This window comes from Wyeomyia smithii, chromosome 2, assembly GCF_029784165.1.
Source record: "Wyeomyia smithii strain HCP4-BCI-WySm-NY-G18 chromosome 2, ASM2978416v1, whole genome shotgun sequence".
In the NCBI taxonomy this organism is placed as follows: domain Eukaryota; kingdom Metazoa; phylum Arthropoda; class Insecta; order Diptera; family Culicidae; genus Wyeomyia; species Wyeomyia smithii.
The window spans coordinates 279,775,849-279,791,757 of record NC_073695.1 but is presented as its reverse complement, the minus strand read 5'-3'; the positions used below and the strand labels follow the sequence as shown (position 1 = coordinate 279,791,757).

At 37.7% G+C, this 15,909-nt stretch overlaps 3 protein-coding genes across 4 annotated transcripts; 2 read left to right on the top strand and 1 right to left on the bottom strand.

The window, feature by feature from the left end:
- The first annotated feature begins 4,159 nt into the window (after positions 1–4,159).
- Positions 4,160–10,960, top strand: LOC129721263 (histone deacetylase complex subunit SAP130-A). The gene is made up of 6 exons (XM_055673621.1): positions 4,160–5,122; positions 5,814–5,908; positions 6,071–9,357; positions 9,421–9,591; positions 9,660–9,767; positions 9,832–10,960. Exons 1-6 carry the CDS (start codon positions 4,890–4,892, stop codon positions 9,979–9,981), a joined length of 4,044 nt encoding a protein of 1,347 aa, XP_055529596.1. The 5' UTR covers positions 4,160–4,889; the 3' UTR covers positions 9,982–10,960.
- A 7-nt stretch (positions 10,961–10,967) lies between these two features.
- On the bottom strand, positions 10,968–12,482 carry LOC129721264 (transmembrane protein 19). Its single transcript, XM_055673622.1, has 3 exons — positions 12,324–12,482; positions 12,122–12,243; positions 10,968–12,060 (listed from the first exon to the last, which is right to left on the bottom strand). Coding segments are annotated over exons 1-3 (1,008 nt in total). The 5' UTR covers positions 12,326–12,482; the 3' UTR covers positions 10,968–11,176.
- Positions 12,483–13,927: 1,445 nt separating this feature from the next.
- On the top strand, positions 13,928–15,046 carry LOC129721267 (BET1 homolog). Of its 2 annotated transcripts, none has more exons than XM_055673626.1 (2): positions 13,928–14,072; positions 14,317–15,046. In XM_055673626.1, the coding sequence occupies exon 2, from the start codon at positions 14,375–14,377 to the stop codon at positions 14,732–14,734; it is 360 nt and encodes a 119-aa protein (XP_055529601.1). In that variant the 5' UTR covers positions 13,928–14,072; positions 14,317–14,374; the 3' UTR covers positions 14,735–15,046. The 2 variants fall into 2 exon arrangements, with proteins under 2 accessions (XP_055529601.1, XP_055529602.1); XM_055673627.1 differs by having other exon boundaries at positions 14,271–15,046.
- The last annotated feature ends 863 nt before the right edge of the window (positions 15,047–15,909 follow it).

Sequence of the window (15,909 nt, the reverse complement as noted above, 5' to 3'; positions counted from 1 at the left end):
CCATGACGTAAATAATTTCCCATAACATGTCAAAATTGGATGACTCGTTTCTAGTTCGCAGTAGTATTTCAAAACGGCATAGTTCAAAATTATTTAGAAATAGAAATTTAGAAATTAGAAATTTGAAGCAGCATACATTGTTTTCGGTTTTGCTAGAGGAATTACGAAATGTGATATATAGATATGCGCTCAATAAAATTACAGATTTTTGTGAGTTTTTTCGGTGTAGCATGATTCCTTTTGAATATTATTTTATATTATATTTATTACATTATATTATATTATATTATTTCATATGAAAAGTAACAAATGTTTTAGTTTGTTTAAAATAAGTTCAAAAACTAGTTGAAAATGACATATTTCGAAAAATAACATAAATATTGCAAATTTAAGCAGCAAGGCAACATGGGATGTATTGAAATCTCAGTTTTGTTATGAAAATTGTAAACTATGATATATGAACATGTGCTCGAATAAATTGTAACTCTCCACGCTTGTCTTTCGAAATATTATAATTTCTTTCGAACCTGATACATATGAAAGAGTTTATTGCAAATCTATTAGTTCAATGGAAAGTAGATAACCTTTATTATATGTCAAACCCATTTGCCATCACCGCTCATGGAAAGCTAGGTGTTCACAAACTTGCTACGGGGGTTAGAAGCTACAAATCAAAATTTCAGCTTTTTGTGATAGTCCCAAGGATGGAAAAAAACACTCACTCAGAGGAACACTTCCGATTTTTTATTGCATGGAATCGTTTTGTTGATTTTCATTTATCAACAATGATACGGCTGCTTAGTTACAGAAATGAAAAAGAATCGTTAGTGATAATTTCAGGAGAATCAATACTGAAAATTTTCGTTTCCTGAAGACGAAAATTCTCTCACCGATTTTTTTCAGTTCAATAATTTTTGCAATGCATTCAACATTGAATCAACGACATAAAATGATGCCATACTCTAAAGATTTGTCTCACGATCAAGCATGGAAAAGTTCACTCACTAGCAATATTTCATGCAAATGTGTTCTTTGATTTATCAGTTATCGGTCAACTATTTCCACTCGCGTACAAGTTTTCCATAGAAACGCTGCTGATTGTTTTTCGCTTCTAACAGTTCCGAATACCATAGAAGGAGACTGAATGATTCAAACACGATAGTATTTATTGTATCCAAGTTCACTTGCACTCAACATTATCGCGAGAAGCTTTGAGATATTATCGCCAGTGATACAAAATTCTGAATCCAAATGAACGTTAGATTGCGTTCAATTGTTTGCTTGCCGGAGCAAATAGGTATCATCAATGCTTACGAAAATTGTAGCATGATGCATTAGCATCTGATACTTGAAATCACCAAGAATCATCGTGGTATATCACGGTGAAAGCACGATGTGGAGTAGCCGAATTACGCCTACAAGCAACCAACATTTGAAAGAATCATTGCGATCGCTTGAGTGCAATCGTTTACGATTCTTTCGTGAAACACTCGCTATATGTTGCTCGCTCCGCCTAAAGCAGGCAATACTGAAACAAAATCATCAAAGAAAGCTACCATATATTTCTTTGCTCTAAGTTGTCTCTTGCAAGCTTGAGAATGTAACTTTTAATAGCGATGGTTTGCTAGGATTGAAAGCTTATAAATAGCACGTTCAGAAATGATACCCGAATGATTGTTATGCGATACCAGTTTTTCCATCCTTGGATGATATAAAATTGGACTCATAAAGTATAGTATCGAAAGTTTCAAACTAGTCACTCGTTAATTCTCTAATGCAGCGGTTCTCAACTTTTTTTTATCCGCGTACCCCTTGGCGATATTTTCCAAATCAATTGTACCCCCTAGCTTGGAATATTCTCACAGAGTGGGAGAGAGTGGTAAATCATGTTGTGATAGTCTAGATTAGGTTTCAAATTGAACTGTGATTTGTTTGATTGCTACATTCATGTTTTGAGAGCAAGTTTGAACAACAAATAAAGTATTATAAAAAATTGCCGTGTCCGCCATTACTAATATTTCTTCCGCGTACCCCCAGAAGGATTTCGCGTACCCTTAAGGCTACGCGTACACCAGATTGAGAACCGCTGCTTTAATGTATTTCTTGGTTGAAGCCCTATATTACATGAAAGCTTGCATGTAATATACTTGAATAAATGCTTTATGGAAATCTGTTTGATGCGCCCCGGCCACAATACCAGTATCTAAATTCCTATTTTTAGAAGACTACACCCCGTAGAACATCCAGCTTTCATTTTTGCTTAATTATTTCAAAAGAAGAAAATTCTCGGTTTGCGCGTGTTGTACCTATCTACACGTGTGAAAAAAAAATCGAAAGCGCGAAACGAAACAAACAAATCGAAGTAATCGCGAGTGAACATTTTTCACCACATATCCTTTTGAAATTATCGAAGGCAATAGAGAATCAGTTTGGACTACTGATTTATTATCACTTGAACGATTTTTCCCATCCTTGGATAGTCCTAAACTGCCGGTACCCGGATAACTGTCCCATAATGAAAAACAACATGTTGAGAAAACGGCGATTTAATATTTTCCGTGAATTTTCGTATTTTCAGCAATTACATCCAGAACCAATGACCATAACAGTTTCATGGCCCCACAAATTTATCGTTGAGAACAGAAAACCATGGATGGAATTGGTTTTACGTTATATAATTTAAAAAAAGACAACCGGCAACCGGCAGTATCATTGGCAACGTAAATTGTACTACAGAAAAACAACATTAGTCTAATTAATTAAATGACATACTTCTATATGCCTAAAATAATCCGATATACACTAATCTGAAGCAAAATTATATGTTTGCAGCTTGTACCACTATGCAGTGGGACTGTAATGCGGGTACTTTCAATATGGGACAAAAACAATTTGGTATTTTTTCCATGTTTTTCCATATAAAAGTATCAATTTTAATTTTTTTCCAGAAAATATGATAACAAGTCGATTCCCAATGATAACTCAGAAGTAACCAAAATCAGTATGGGACAGTTATGCGGGTACCGGCAGTAAAGTGAACAATAATTTTTCTATCTTGTACATCCATATAATAATTTTGAGAAACGCAAGTTATCATTATTACTTTAATACTGATCACATTTTTGCGTACAATGAACCAATTATACAGAGAAAAAAACTCTCTGAGTTGAATCAATGAAATGTTTTATTGTTAATCATTTCAACTATTTGGTTTGTTTCAATCAAAAGAACGATTTATTTCAATACAATCAGCAAACCAACGATATAGTTTGAAACAATTCCGAACGCTACATTTGTTTTAATCAAAATGGTTTGTCTGGTTCTATCGTGTTTTCTATCGAAATAATTACCAATTTTATCGAATAGAATTCCTGGCATTTCAGCGTTACAGTTTGTCCAACTGTTCGGTTTGATTTCGAATAAGGTCAATTGAAATTGAGCTTGGATTTTTTCAACATTGCACGGAGGTTGGCTTGGGTGTGCAGAATTATAACGGTATACGGTATTTGATTTTGTAAATACTTTAATCGATGATTTCTCGCGAATATGAGATGAAACTAATAACCAAGTAAAAAACTGATCATATTTTCGACCACTGTAATGATTTGTTTTTAAGTTGAGATTTTATTCGAATTAAGCTGTTGATCCTGCAAATTCATTATTTTCTTGAAAACAATAAAAAAAATATTTCATTGAACAAAATGTTTGGTTAGATTAAACAGACATCCCTGTTTAATTTACTGAAAGCCCCTACTGGGTTCAACAAAATGTCGTATTGTTTCAATAAAATCTGTTCATTTGTTTCAAGCAAACGATTTTACTGAATTAATAGGTGCTTTTATTGAAATAAACTGCCCATTGTTGGTTATAACTAGTCTAGCATATAGTCACGACGACTGTATGCTTTATTATCATCATTATTAACATTTATGGCTTTCGATTATGTAGGCAATGTTCCATGTTTAATGAGCCGATAGCAATTTGAGTCACTTGTTTTTCAGTCACGTGTTGATTAGAAGCCATTAATCCTCGCTGTATAAGTACTTTTTGTTGTTCGTTCTTTTGAAATGTGACTTTTCCTCTCATATGGCGCGATAGCCCTAGATTTGACTCTGGCTTAAAATATCCCTTTCACTTCGCTGTTAAATAAGAGTAATAACAAGAAGCGAATGAAGTTTCTGTGTGCGTCGTAGTGCAGCGAGGAGAAAAAGCTTATTGAAAATATTTCGTATCGCAGCAAAACGAATGAAAAGCGCGTACATTTGCGGAGTGATTTCGTGGACTGTTTATTAGTTGATAAAAATTGTTCTAATTTACTCGGTTTTTAATCGCAAAAAAATGTGCAGGAGTTGAGATTGCTCGTTCTGTGTTACATATTTGTTGGAATAAAACAGTTTCGTGGTGAAACCTCGATGGAAAAGTGAAATTTCCGCCGGAACCATTGCAAGCCACTTTTGGAAAAAACTCGTTTGTCTCAATTCGCAGGCTTCGCGTTGGCCTCCAGATTGCCTTGAAAGCAGCTGGTAGACGAGAATTTTCCTGTTATTTCCAAGTTTTTAAAAGAAATTGGGCTATTTTTCCTTCACGAGAGGTTAGGCGAGAGAAAAGTCATTCAAGTAACGAAACGGGGCACACATTTAGTAAAAACGCACCGTCAGCTGGAACTGGAATATAATTGACCATGGCCCGCTTCGCCATCTCGCTACAAAGAATGATTACTTTCTTGCAAAAGATGAGAATTCGAAAAATAAGTAGGAATTGAAAGGTTTTGAAATCCTGCATAATACTGCTTGAAAAAGTATTGAGATCGTGGAAGATATAATTGCGTGAAAAAAGCAAGCAAGAATCATTGATAAAAATCCTACATTGTATTGGGGGACTCGAGTACAATGAGTACTTCTGACGGGGACAAATCAGTTCCCGGAGGTGGACCAAAAATGCAAGGTGCGGAAACTTTGTCCGTATCCGGTACTGCGGTTGGCACAGCAGGAGTAGGCGGGTCAGTGACTGGGACCGTTTCAGCATCGACGGCAACCGCAAATGCGTATCCAATAGACATGGTATCGGCTTCGAAGGTTTTGGTCCGTCCGACCGAAAAAACAAATATGCCAACAACCTATAGGTAAGTTTCTTCGTTTTCTTCATAGCAAAGAAGTATTGCGATGAATTGAGCGAATGTAGTTGTGCAAGCGTAGTGTATGTATACCATATGTAATGTATGAGAATATGCGCCTAAAATCATGCAGTGTTGGCATTTTTTTTTAATCCTAATGGAAACCTTTAAATGAATCTTTTTCTGAGAAATGTTTTGCTTGTTGCGAACGTATAATAAATTATACGTTTAGAAGCTCGAGCTAAAATTCAGGCAATACTATTTCAATTGAAAAAATAGTAAATAATTTTTGTGTATAATTAAAACATTTTTAATATTTTTCGTTAAATGAAAAACTAAGCTTCTTTATTCTATTTACATTTTCAATATCAATACAACTGTGAGTAGCTGTTTACTATTCTGCAAGAACATAGTACTTATATGCAGTATTAAAATTCAAATATGACACATATCTTTCGATTCAATCTTGATATAAAAGTCAAGTCATCTTTTCGTTGTTTTTTTTCGACTAGGTAAAAACATAATGAACGTGATAAGTCAAATAATGTATGGTCTGCTAGAAAATCAGAAAACTAAGAAAAAAAGAAAATGATGTCGCGTGTGTCGTGCTTATCATTATCGATGTATGTTTTTCTGTGTGTGCTGTTGAGTTTTGCCTTTACCTGTTTTGCTAATAGATTGCATTTATTTTTCGTTACAGAATCAATAACTCGGCCGGCAATCAGATGCGTGTTGTTATTCCGAGTAGCGCTACCCCTCAGGCTTTCTACCGGCAGGCGATAAATTTAAAGCAAGGTGAGTTTGAATACGGTCAGCTGCTCTTTAATACATTATATAAATACCGGGGATGCATTACTATTTTTTATTGTACTGATACTGATTGAGTTTTTGTTCTAATTTATTTAGGGATAAGATAACTAGCTTGATTGTAATATGTATTTGTTAATTTGTTTTCAGACACTGGTACTAATCGATCGCAAATTACGGCTCTTCCGGCGCGAACAGTTACGCAAACATCGATCACAGTGTCGCGAGCTCAAACACCGAGCACTTATCACGTGCCGGCGCGTGTACCACAAACAGTTGCCAGTATTCAGGGACCACGGGCAACGATAACGACGCCGATCCGTATTCCAACACCGCCGATCAGCGCCAACCTACATACCTACGTGCGTCAGCCCGTTCCTTCGCGGACATCGTCACCATCAGCTACTATAATATCGCAAGGTACGACCACTTGGATGCCAAATGTGCAGGTGCAAGTCCCGACACAGCTCATTCGGGCCAACAGCATAACTCAAGCTCCACGTGCTAGAGTCGTTGCGCAGACCATTCCTGCAAACCAGTCATCGGGAGGTATTAACAATGCCACTATTACGGCAAACGTTGTGGCACATCAGGCAACAACGCAATCCAACCAGCAAAACGTATCTATTAGTAGTGGTGGCGGAAACCAGTCGCAAGCATTTGTGGCGACTTTGGCAACAGCAGTGCTTCCTCCGCAACGTCAAATTACTTCAACACTTGTTTATACAAACAATAGTGCCCAACAACCGTACGCCAGTGGAACAAATCCTCAACGCTTAACTTTGGCGACGGCTCTCCCGCAGCAGCGACCGACTGGAGTTCGTCCTATTCAACGTCTCCCGACAACTAACATCGGAGTGCGTGTATCCGCTGGGAGTATCAGTATACGTCCGCCTAGCGTATCGGTGCTCGCTCCAACAACAGTGCTGACTACCATAGCATCTGGCGGTACTCAGAATCGTACTACAACTGTTTCAACGGCAAACATTTCCAACACTATACCGGCTCGGATAATCCAAGTACAGAATCCACAAAGCGGACAAGTTATCAGTGGTGGTCGATTACCGACTAATCTTCTGAACATTCAACCATTGATTGTTAATAATCGCATTCCGCATAGTAGTATTCAACCTAGTTTGACAATTGCGCAAGTTGGTAAACTTACTCCTGTGGCGGCAGCTCAACTATCCGGAAGCTCTGGAACTGGAACCAGTAGTCAAGAAGCATTGAGCAGTGGTGGTGGATCCGGTACAACAACGCTCCAGACCGCCTCTGGGCAACAAATTGTAGTCAGCTCCAGTCAAGTTGGCTCAAACGCTGGCTCGGGATCAGCAACGATCATCACTGGAAATCTGATTCAATCTAATCAAACAACTGGAGGCGTGGGACAAACGCAAGGTCAGGGACAAATCACGCAAATAGTCAACGTTGCTCCTAGTTCGATCGGCGGGTCAGGTCAAGGTCCACAGATAGTCACTGTCAGTCAAGGCCAAGTTATCGGCACACCGCAAACTATATCTGTTGCGAACTCGGCAGCTGGGGGAGGCTCTACGACTGTTATTCCAATTCCATCGGGAATAACTGGAGGAAGAACTGCTAGCATTCCAGTTTCTGTTGCCACTCTCTCAACTGGAGGTGGACAGAATCTCATTAGTATTGGGTCGGGTGGAAGTACTATCACCGGAATTGTTCGGACAACAACTATTGGAGCTGGCAGTGTTTCTGGGACATCGACATCTACTATGCCATCAATTCTGCCAATTGCAAAGGTGACACCGCAACTCAGCAGTTTAAGCACTATTGAAGCTGTCAATAGTTCTGCACCATATTCAGTTTCCGGAACAGGTACATCGTTATACATTCAAACGAGACCGCAGTTGCCCAGCGCAGTCGTATCAACCGTTTCGAACACTGGCAAGTCTGGTGCATTAAATGTTGTTTCCGGAAGTTCGTCGGGATCAATCGGCAACTCAGCGACAACGTTTTTGCCAACATCTACATTTTATTACGAGCGTGTGACTGCCTCGCCCGCTTCTTCCTCACAGCAAACCGTATCGTCAGCCCCTGGATTGTCGCAAAGCATTTCGGCATTGACTTCCGCTACTATTACTACTACAAGCGCCATTAGTGGACCTGTTTTCTCGATCTCATCCAGCTCACTGAGCAGTAACAGTAGTTCAGTTGGAGCTAACAGCATATCGGGAGCGATTGTAACCGGTGGTCAGATCAACTCATCAAGTGTTATCACGACTACTGTTTCATCGTTACCGCCATATGCATCCACTACCGGCTCATTTGCAATTGTGCAAACCGGTAGTGGCCGTAGTGGTACTAGTGGGCCCATCCATGGATTGGTATCCTCGGCAACCGGTGCGGTGTCCAGTCAATCGATACCGCAGCAATCTTCGCAATCACAACAGTCCACTAATTCATCAATTCAAGCAGTTCCGGTTCGCTTCCATCCACAACTATTGGTCGATGGTGGTCAAACACAGCAAATTATCGTGACAGGTACATCCTCTAACACCGGCACGAGTGGACAAACCCAACAGCACATGCTGATTCCGGTAAATGCAGCTGGCAAACTAGAATCACCCCAGTCGAGTATTCTGCGTAAGCGCGGATTGGAGAGTACTCCTATTAAAACAGGCAAAGATTTGACTCAAACTTTGATCGCAATGGGAAAGGAACGTGCCAGGGAAATTGAACAACAGCGGGAAAGGGAACGTGAACGTGAGCTGTCACCACCCTCCCGACCAGCGTCAACAGATGGATCGACAACGGTCAGTGCAACTTCCAGTCCTGGCGCAGATCAACAGGAGCAAGAGGAAATCAAGGCGATGGCATTTGTAAACCGAAATGCTAATAGTGATTTGAATTTCAAATCTGTTCACGAGGAAATTTTTTCTCACACTGGCCAACAACAGTCTGGTCAAACTCATTTATCCGTCCTGGATTCTTCTAAGCAACAAGGAGTAGCAAGCGCTTTTTCACTGCATTCTTCAGTTCATAATCAAAACGCAGCAACTTCTGTTAGTGCTAGTGGTAGTAATGGAAACTATGAGCAATCTCCTCGCAAAAAACCGCGCAAGCAGAATGTGGCCGAAGGCTTGAAATCAGTTGCAAACAGTTTACAGTTTTTTGCAAACAGTGATATAGAAGGAAGCTATCGTATGGACACCTCGGGACCACCAAATACCGTATTTAACGAGGGTAGCATGACTCATCAAACCGCAGTGCAACAAACACTTGCATTATTGAAGAACAAAGTCAGCGGTACAGGGAAACACGCTACTGTTGTTGTAAACAACGTGATTTCCGGAAACAGTACTAAACTTGATGTAGCCCAGGAGTCTGCTGTGAGTGGTAAAGAAAGTACCTCTACTGGGAAAGATGCTTCCTCTAATCGAAAAGTTCGTAACGTTAGTCTCCTCGAGGTATGTATATTTTTTTTTGGAACAATACAGGAGAAAGATTAAATTTTTATTACTTCGTTTTAGTCATACAAGCAAAGTTGGAAGGCAGCAAACAATCATTTTCAGCGTTACACCGATGTTAAACAGCGGGAGGAACGAAGACCTACTATAGTCGATATCTCCAATCAATCGCATGTTTTACAAAAGGTTAATGGTTGGAAAATTTACCATCTTAGCGCACAAATCGAGGATTTGGTAAGTAAAACCGAACTCCGACATCTTGAAGTTTCACCTTACAATAAAATATGTTTATTTTATTCTAGTGCGAACTAGAATCTCAAGCTTACGACAAATTAGATCAGATGCTGAAATGTATGGAAGCCACACCAAAACCATCGCCCGAAATCGAGCGCATAAATGAGTTGTTGAAGGTAAATTTGAATTCAAGAGTTAGTGTTTTCAATTCAATTCAAATCATTTTTTTTAAAACTTTAGGGCAACATGCAACGCAGTAAAATCATAATCGACGGCATCAACGAAGCTCGGACACAAATTATGAAGATTTTTGACCACAAAACACATGTTTCTGACATTATCCAGCGGTGTGCGTCGAAACGTAATTTCAAAAAGCGAGAAAAAACCTAAGTGTCGCTTCTGATATAAGGTAAATTGTAAGTTCACTTTTAACCTAATAAGAGTCGGTATGTAGGATTGTAGATTTAGGATAATGTGTTATCATAGCAGCTGCATCAGATGTAGCAAAACTACTTCAAGAACATTTGTATAAAACTACATAGCGAAGCGTACTAATTCTTCCGATTGTGTTTTGTCTAGATGAAAGCGCTCTTGTACAGATAGTTGTAGAGATTTAGGATCAGTGCATCAATTGTAAAACTTTAGACGAACATGTAATTTTGATGTTTTACGATTAAATGTTCAACACAATTGTAAGCAATACATAATAATTCGAATTGGGATATACAAAAAAATGTACACACGTCATAGCGTGAGAGAAGCAGCCAAGCTGCGTTGATTTTCGATTCTCAGCGTAGGCCTTAAAATCTTTGTACTAGATTGTAAGTGCAATAATGAACTTAAAATGGTGGAAAACGAAGAAAATTGAAAAACTCAACCCTGGTATTACAAACAGAGTCGAAAATTCATCCAGTTGGTTAAGCTCAACTCAGTACTTTTATGCTGCATAAACATTTCGTGCTTGAGCTAGAAGAAAGCGCTTCTAGTTATACTTCGATATACATATTTTCTCGCTGTGTAAGTTTAGTCTATAAAGTTAATATGTAGGATAATGGTGTCATAAAAAATGATTTTTATTAGATTTAAGGAAAGGTGTGTAAGGATTTGTTTCGATATAGGCGTTTTTTTTTTCATTTATTTGCTTAGAATTTTAGACAGAGATTTATTTTCTTCGCTAATTTAAAAGCTTAAATTGTGAGTGAATGATAGTTATATTTCGCAATAGAATGGTCAAATGTAAGAAAAAGGATATATTAAAACAGATTACCTTGTAGATACAACATCGTGAAACTGTTTCTCTTCATTATATTGGCATAACGAATGTGTGTTATGTAGAGTTTAATATTTCAGTAAAATTCATAATAATAAACGTTGCATTCATTTTCATTGAAAGAATATCCTTATTTATTAAATATAAGTCACATTATAGAACTACATCTATGCCGCAGAAGAAACTGAACATGAATTTTAACCCTAAATTTCAAGCGGTTCAATTAAAAATTAAGCTATATCTTTAAAATGGAGATTGTGTCATCACTTTCAAGAGTTGTTCTGTAATGTCCCGTATTGTAATCTGCTATGTTAACTAAAACACCTTCCAAAATTGCATTGCAATACTTGGCATAAGCAGACCGCTAATGATAGAGCTTATTAAATTTACGCTATGATTGTCAAGGATTCGCGCTCCAGAGATATGCTTTACGTGTTTTCCAGGTCGCTCCACAATTTTCCCGTTAGTCGTATCTAAGCCAGAATATTGCAATGTTGCACCTAGTAGTGAATCGACAATGGATCCCAATAGACCTGCCATACCACCGAATACGATGATTGGCCACTGCTTCGGACTATGAGCCAAAACTTTCGAATCGACTGTGTATCGAATTGTTAGGTAATAGGAAAGTCCGATAGCTACACCGCCCAAGAAACTGACTAGCAAACCAAATGGTGAAACTGCTCCATTCGTACCGCGCGGCACTCGCTTTCTGGTTGTTATCAAAAACGGATCTCCTCGCCCGACAACCGTCCCCAGTTCACTGGCCCAAGTATCTCCATTGGAGCATGCAAACGCACCCAGAATTCCAACTCCAAGCCAGCTCGAACGGTAAAGTTGTGTGAAATCAATAGGGCGTTCTCCATATCCACAGTCAAGAAGGTACAGTAAGGCCAACTGGGTCGGCATTCCAGCGTTACAAATGACCTGCGCCCAGTTTCGTCTACCTTCGCCAGGTTTGAAGTCAGCATCAAATTTTCGCTTAATATTGGCACGGAATTTGGTGGCACGACTGGATGTAAAGAAAAAGGTTGCCAACGAAGCAAAGAATGCATGTGAAGAGATGGATAAAATAATGGCACAAAATAAACCGAGAGCTGCACCGGATTTATTGATGCCTTTCCGCTTCAAACCGTACAACATTAAAACAATCGGCATGAGAATTGAAAAAAGCCATCGTGTTGGAGGAATCACGCTTTCTGAAAGAGTAACAAAATGTTGAAGAAAAACAATAGTTTGATGAAACATTAAGTGCGATACCTAAGTTATCACTTGCTATTTTAGAGTAAGCTAAATTGCCAATCCACATAAGCATAGACAACGGAAGTGAGAGACCACACAGAAGAACCGGTAGTAATTTATGAAGCGTGCTGTCGCTCATCCTAGTTAAATTAGGTTTAAATTTGAACAAATTTGAAAGCAAAAATCTTTTTGTTCTTTCGAAGAAAAACTCGCAACTTACATTATACTGCACAATGGTTTGAGTTTATATTAGAGTATTATTTCTGAACATTTCACTTAAAAACACGATAAACATATAGGTAAACCTAATAAACTTTCTATTTTCTTTATTATGTGTATGGCCCAGTTATATACTAAACGTCATCCATTATTGCTTCCACCTGCTGCTTCTAACTTATCAGAGATGCCAGATTTATTTTTATTGAAAATGTTTGTGACAGATTGAAAATCGAAACAAAATCTATTTAAAATCGAAAAACTAGCCAGCTCTGCCACGTCCAATCCGCAAAAACCTGCACACATTTTGAGAAAGTCTGCACCAAGATTTAATAACAAATACCGATGCGATGATTAGTAGTTGCCAACGCAAAATTGTATTTTCGCTGATTTTAAAGAATGTAGTGTAGATAGTGTGTGTCTTTATTTTTCTTCGTTATAGCTAATGCACTAATTTTCATTAGAATGTAGATAGTACAGAGAAAATTGTACTTCTAATTTGGGGATGACATCATCCTATCTCTTTCTAATGCGAGAGTGAAGAGTTCCTCCGGCAACTATTTTAAAATAAAAGGTAATTTTGCTGGGCTTTTTTCACATCTGTCAGGTAAACCTTGGATTGTTGAGATGATTGGTACCCAGCAAATAAAGTAGATTTAAACTAGAAGTTAGATAGTTTTATTTCCATGAAAAATATATTTTGGTAATAGTATACGCTACACATTACACTTTTTATCCACTTTCACTATTTAATTAAATCACTTTTCACTTATCACTTGCAGATACGTATTTCAACGCTTACTTTGCGCCTTCGTCAGTGCTTATTTGGACAATATTGGTTGATATATTTTGATATTTATAGTTTATCTGTCAGATAAACATCGTATCGACGACATTGTGGCATCAAGGAGATTTTATATAAATGAAGAGGTGCCTAAAATGCCACGATAAACACTTTGTAGTATTGAATATTGGAAACATTTTGCAATATACCAATTGGGTTGTTTAGCAATCCACGGATTTCAAATTCTTATATATCATCTGAAAACGTGACTTTTTTAAACTTTATATCATTATCCTTCGATTTTTAAATGAAGAATAAAAATTCTCTATAAATCGCTACAATGACAGTTGGTATATGGGCGAACTGTCATTGTAGGGATTTCGAGCAGTTTTAAAATCGTGATTTAAAAAGCGAAGGACAACGATAGAATTTTTTTTAAATCACGTTTTACTTAGAAAATGCATATCTTTCAGATGATATAAAAAAATGATATAGCTAAACAACCCAATAGTGTCCTGCCCTACAGACTTCCAGTTCGCAACAACGAATGTTAACATGTAAGCTTTTAGACCAACGCTGATTGGTTGAATCTGACAGCCAGAGATCGTGCAATAAGCAATCAGCAGCTGATTGTAATTTGTTTATTTCTTCTATATTTGTGCAGACTTTACAGATACATCTTTTCGCCGACTTTTCGCTCGAATTTCGATATTTTTACCAGATTTTTCGGTTTTCGAGCAGTGCCGATATTTTTCAGAAACAGCTGGCATCCCTGGAATTTGTGACAAGACTGAAATTTTTCTTCTCTTTTTCTCATATCAGTATACAAGAAATCCAGCAACAGCTCGGATAACGATATTGGATGTGATGACGTTTTCTTTTCAGTTTCATATGTTAAATACAACTCGTAAACAGTAATTGCTGAATAACGTTTTTGTGGAACAATAAATTATTAAAATATCGCCTAAGGTATGTGCTAAATGTATTCGATCATTTCCTGATGCAATCATCAGAAGAATCTAGTTGTTAGAAATGCTATTTGGCGGCAAACGTTAAAGTTTTATGAATTTTACAGTAATAACTAACTGTTTCTCAAATTTCACAATTAACATAAGTGTTGGCTTTGAAAAAACATAAATTCTAACTTCGTTTGTATTGTTGCTTCAGCACTTCCGATTTCCACCCGTATTTGACGACACGTAATCCGTTTTAGGTACCGTTTGTTCCGGAGGTAACAGCTCTCCAAAGTGGCGCAGTTCAGCGGTGATAGGATGCGAAGATCCCAGGGCTATGCCTACCAACCACTAACTCAAGACCCAGGCCCAAGTGGCTTGGGAAATAGTAGTCATGACGCATTGGAAGAGGAAAACGAACGAATGGCGGACGAGTTGAGAGGGAAAATTGGAGCACTGAAATCGCTAACCATCGATATTGGCAATGAAGTACGATATCAGGATAAAATGTTGCGGGGAATCGACGAAGATATGGACCGGACGGGAGGATTTATGTCGAATACAATTTCAAGAGTCGTTCGGCTCGGGAAAGGGGGACATCGGAACCATATGTGTTACATGTTCCTGTTTGTGATGTTTGTGTTCTTTATACTGTTTCTTATATTGAAGTTGCGATAATAGAAGGTAAAAAAAACGAAGCATGACTGACTACCAAATTCCATTTCGATACTGAAAAACAACTAAAGCTATATTTATCTCGTGAGAACGTATTTTTTGCATCGAACGATCATTTGTTTCCCCATAAAAGTTAGAATCTATTTGAGGATCAGAACAATTTTGGTATACGCACTATTGCACTATGTTTAAAGTATTAAGCAAGAGAATTTGTACGCAAAACTGGCTAGTTTGGGAATGTAATTGAGCAATAACTGTGAATAACATTTTTACCATGTGATATAATAAATTATTCTGATTTTCATAAGCATTCAATTTTCTGGAAATTCGTCTAATTGTATACAGTACCAATCTATCATTTCAATGGTGAATATTCATGTTACGTTTACATATATGGTTTTAAGGCTATATCCGACTTTGGTACAAAATGATCACACATTTTATTCGAATCAGATCAAAATTAAGGCCGAAACGAAACCTTACGTAAACACACTAGGCGATTGGTGTTTACTATTGAGATCTGTGCATGATGATTGTTCAATTGTACGCGGAAATTCGACTTTCATACTTTAATTTTTACTTCCACTGTTGAGCAGTGAAGTTTTAATAATATCATAATATGTTACTGATGGGTAACAAAATTGATCGAACGATATTGCAGTTTGCTGTGTAAGCACACAGTTATCGTTTTAAATCTGATGTTACATTCTTGGCGGTCTCATTTTCGTTTTAAACCCATTATAGAAACAAGACGCAATCCTCAGTCAAAGTTGGTATCAATCATCTTCATCAGAAAGAATTAATCACAGCTTGCCCAATGTACTGAAAAACATTCTAATCGTATAGCGCTAGAGAATGATTATCCATCATTAATAAAAGTTTATCTACACTTTGAATAATTATTCTGATTTTTTTTTGGAGAAAGGAATTTAAAAGTAATACATTTGACTTAGATACACAATAGCTTACCCAAAGAGCATGAATAGTTCAGGAAAATTGTGCTAGGGCCAATGCAAACGGGTCCACTGCGGGTCTGGATGGTCTGGATGCCTAGGACTTGAAAACTTTGAGAGGTTTCACTCTTCTTTATCGATAACCTGCCAGCTGTTAGTGCAATTTAATTCTTTTGGTTATTTCAAGGATTATCCCACAGGGATACATATTATATCAATTGCCTT

Coding starts and splice junctions, on each gene's coding strand:
- LOC129721263 (XM_055673621.1), top strand. CDS start 4,890: ATGAGTACTTCTGACGGGGACAAATCAGTTCCCGGAGGTGGACCAAAA. Junction 9,358..9,420: donor GTAACGTTAGTCTCCTCGAG/GTATGTATATTT, acceptor ACTTCGTTTTAG/TCATACAAGCAAAGTTGGAA. Junction 9,768..9,831: donor GCATAAATGAGTTGTTGAAG/GTAAATTTGAAT, acceptor TTAAAACTTTAG/GGCAACATGCAACGCAGTAA.
- LOC129721264 (XM_055673622.1), bottom strand. Junction 12,061..12,121: donor AATAGCAAGTGATAACTTAG/GTATCGCACTTA, acceptor TTACTCTTTCAG/AAAGCGTGATTCCTCCAACA.
- LOC129721267 (XM_055673626.1), top strand. CDS start 14,375: ATGCGAAGATCCCAGGGCTATGCCTACCAACCACTAACTCAAGACCCA.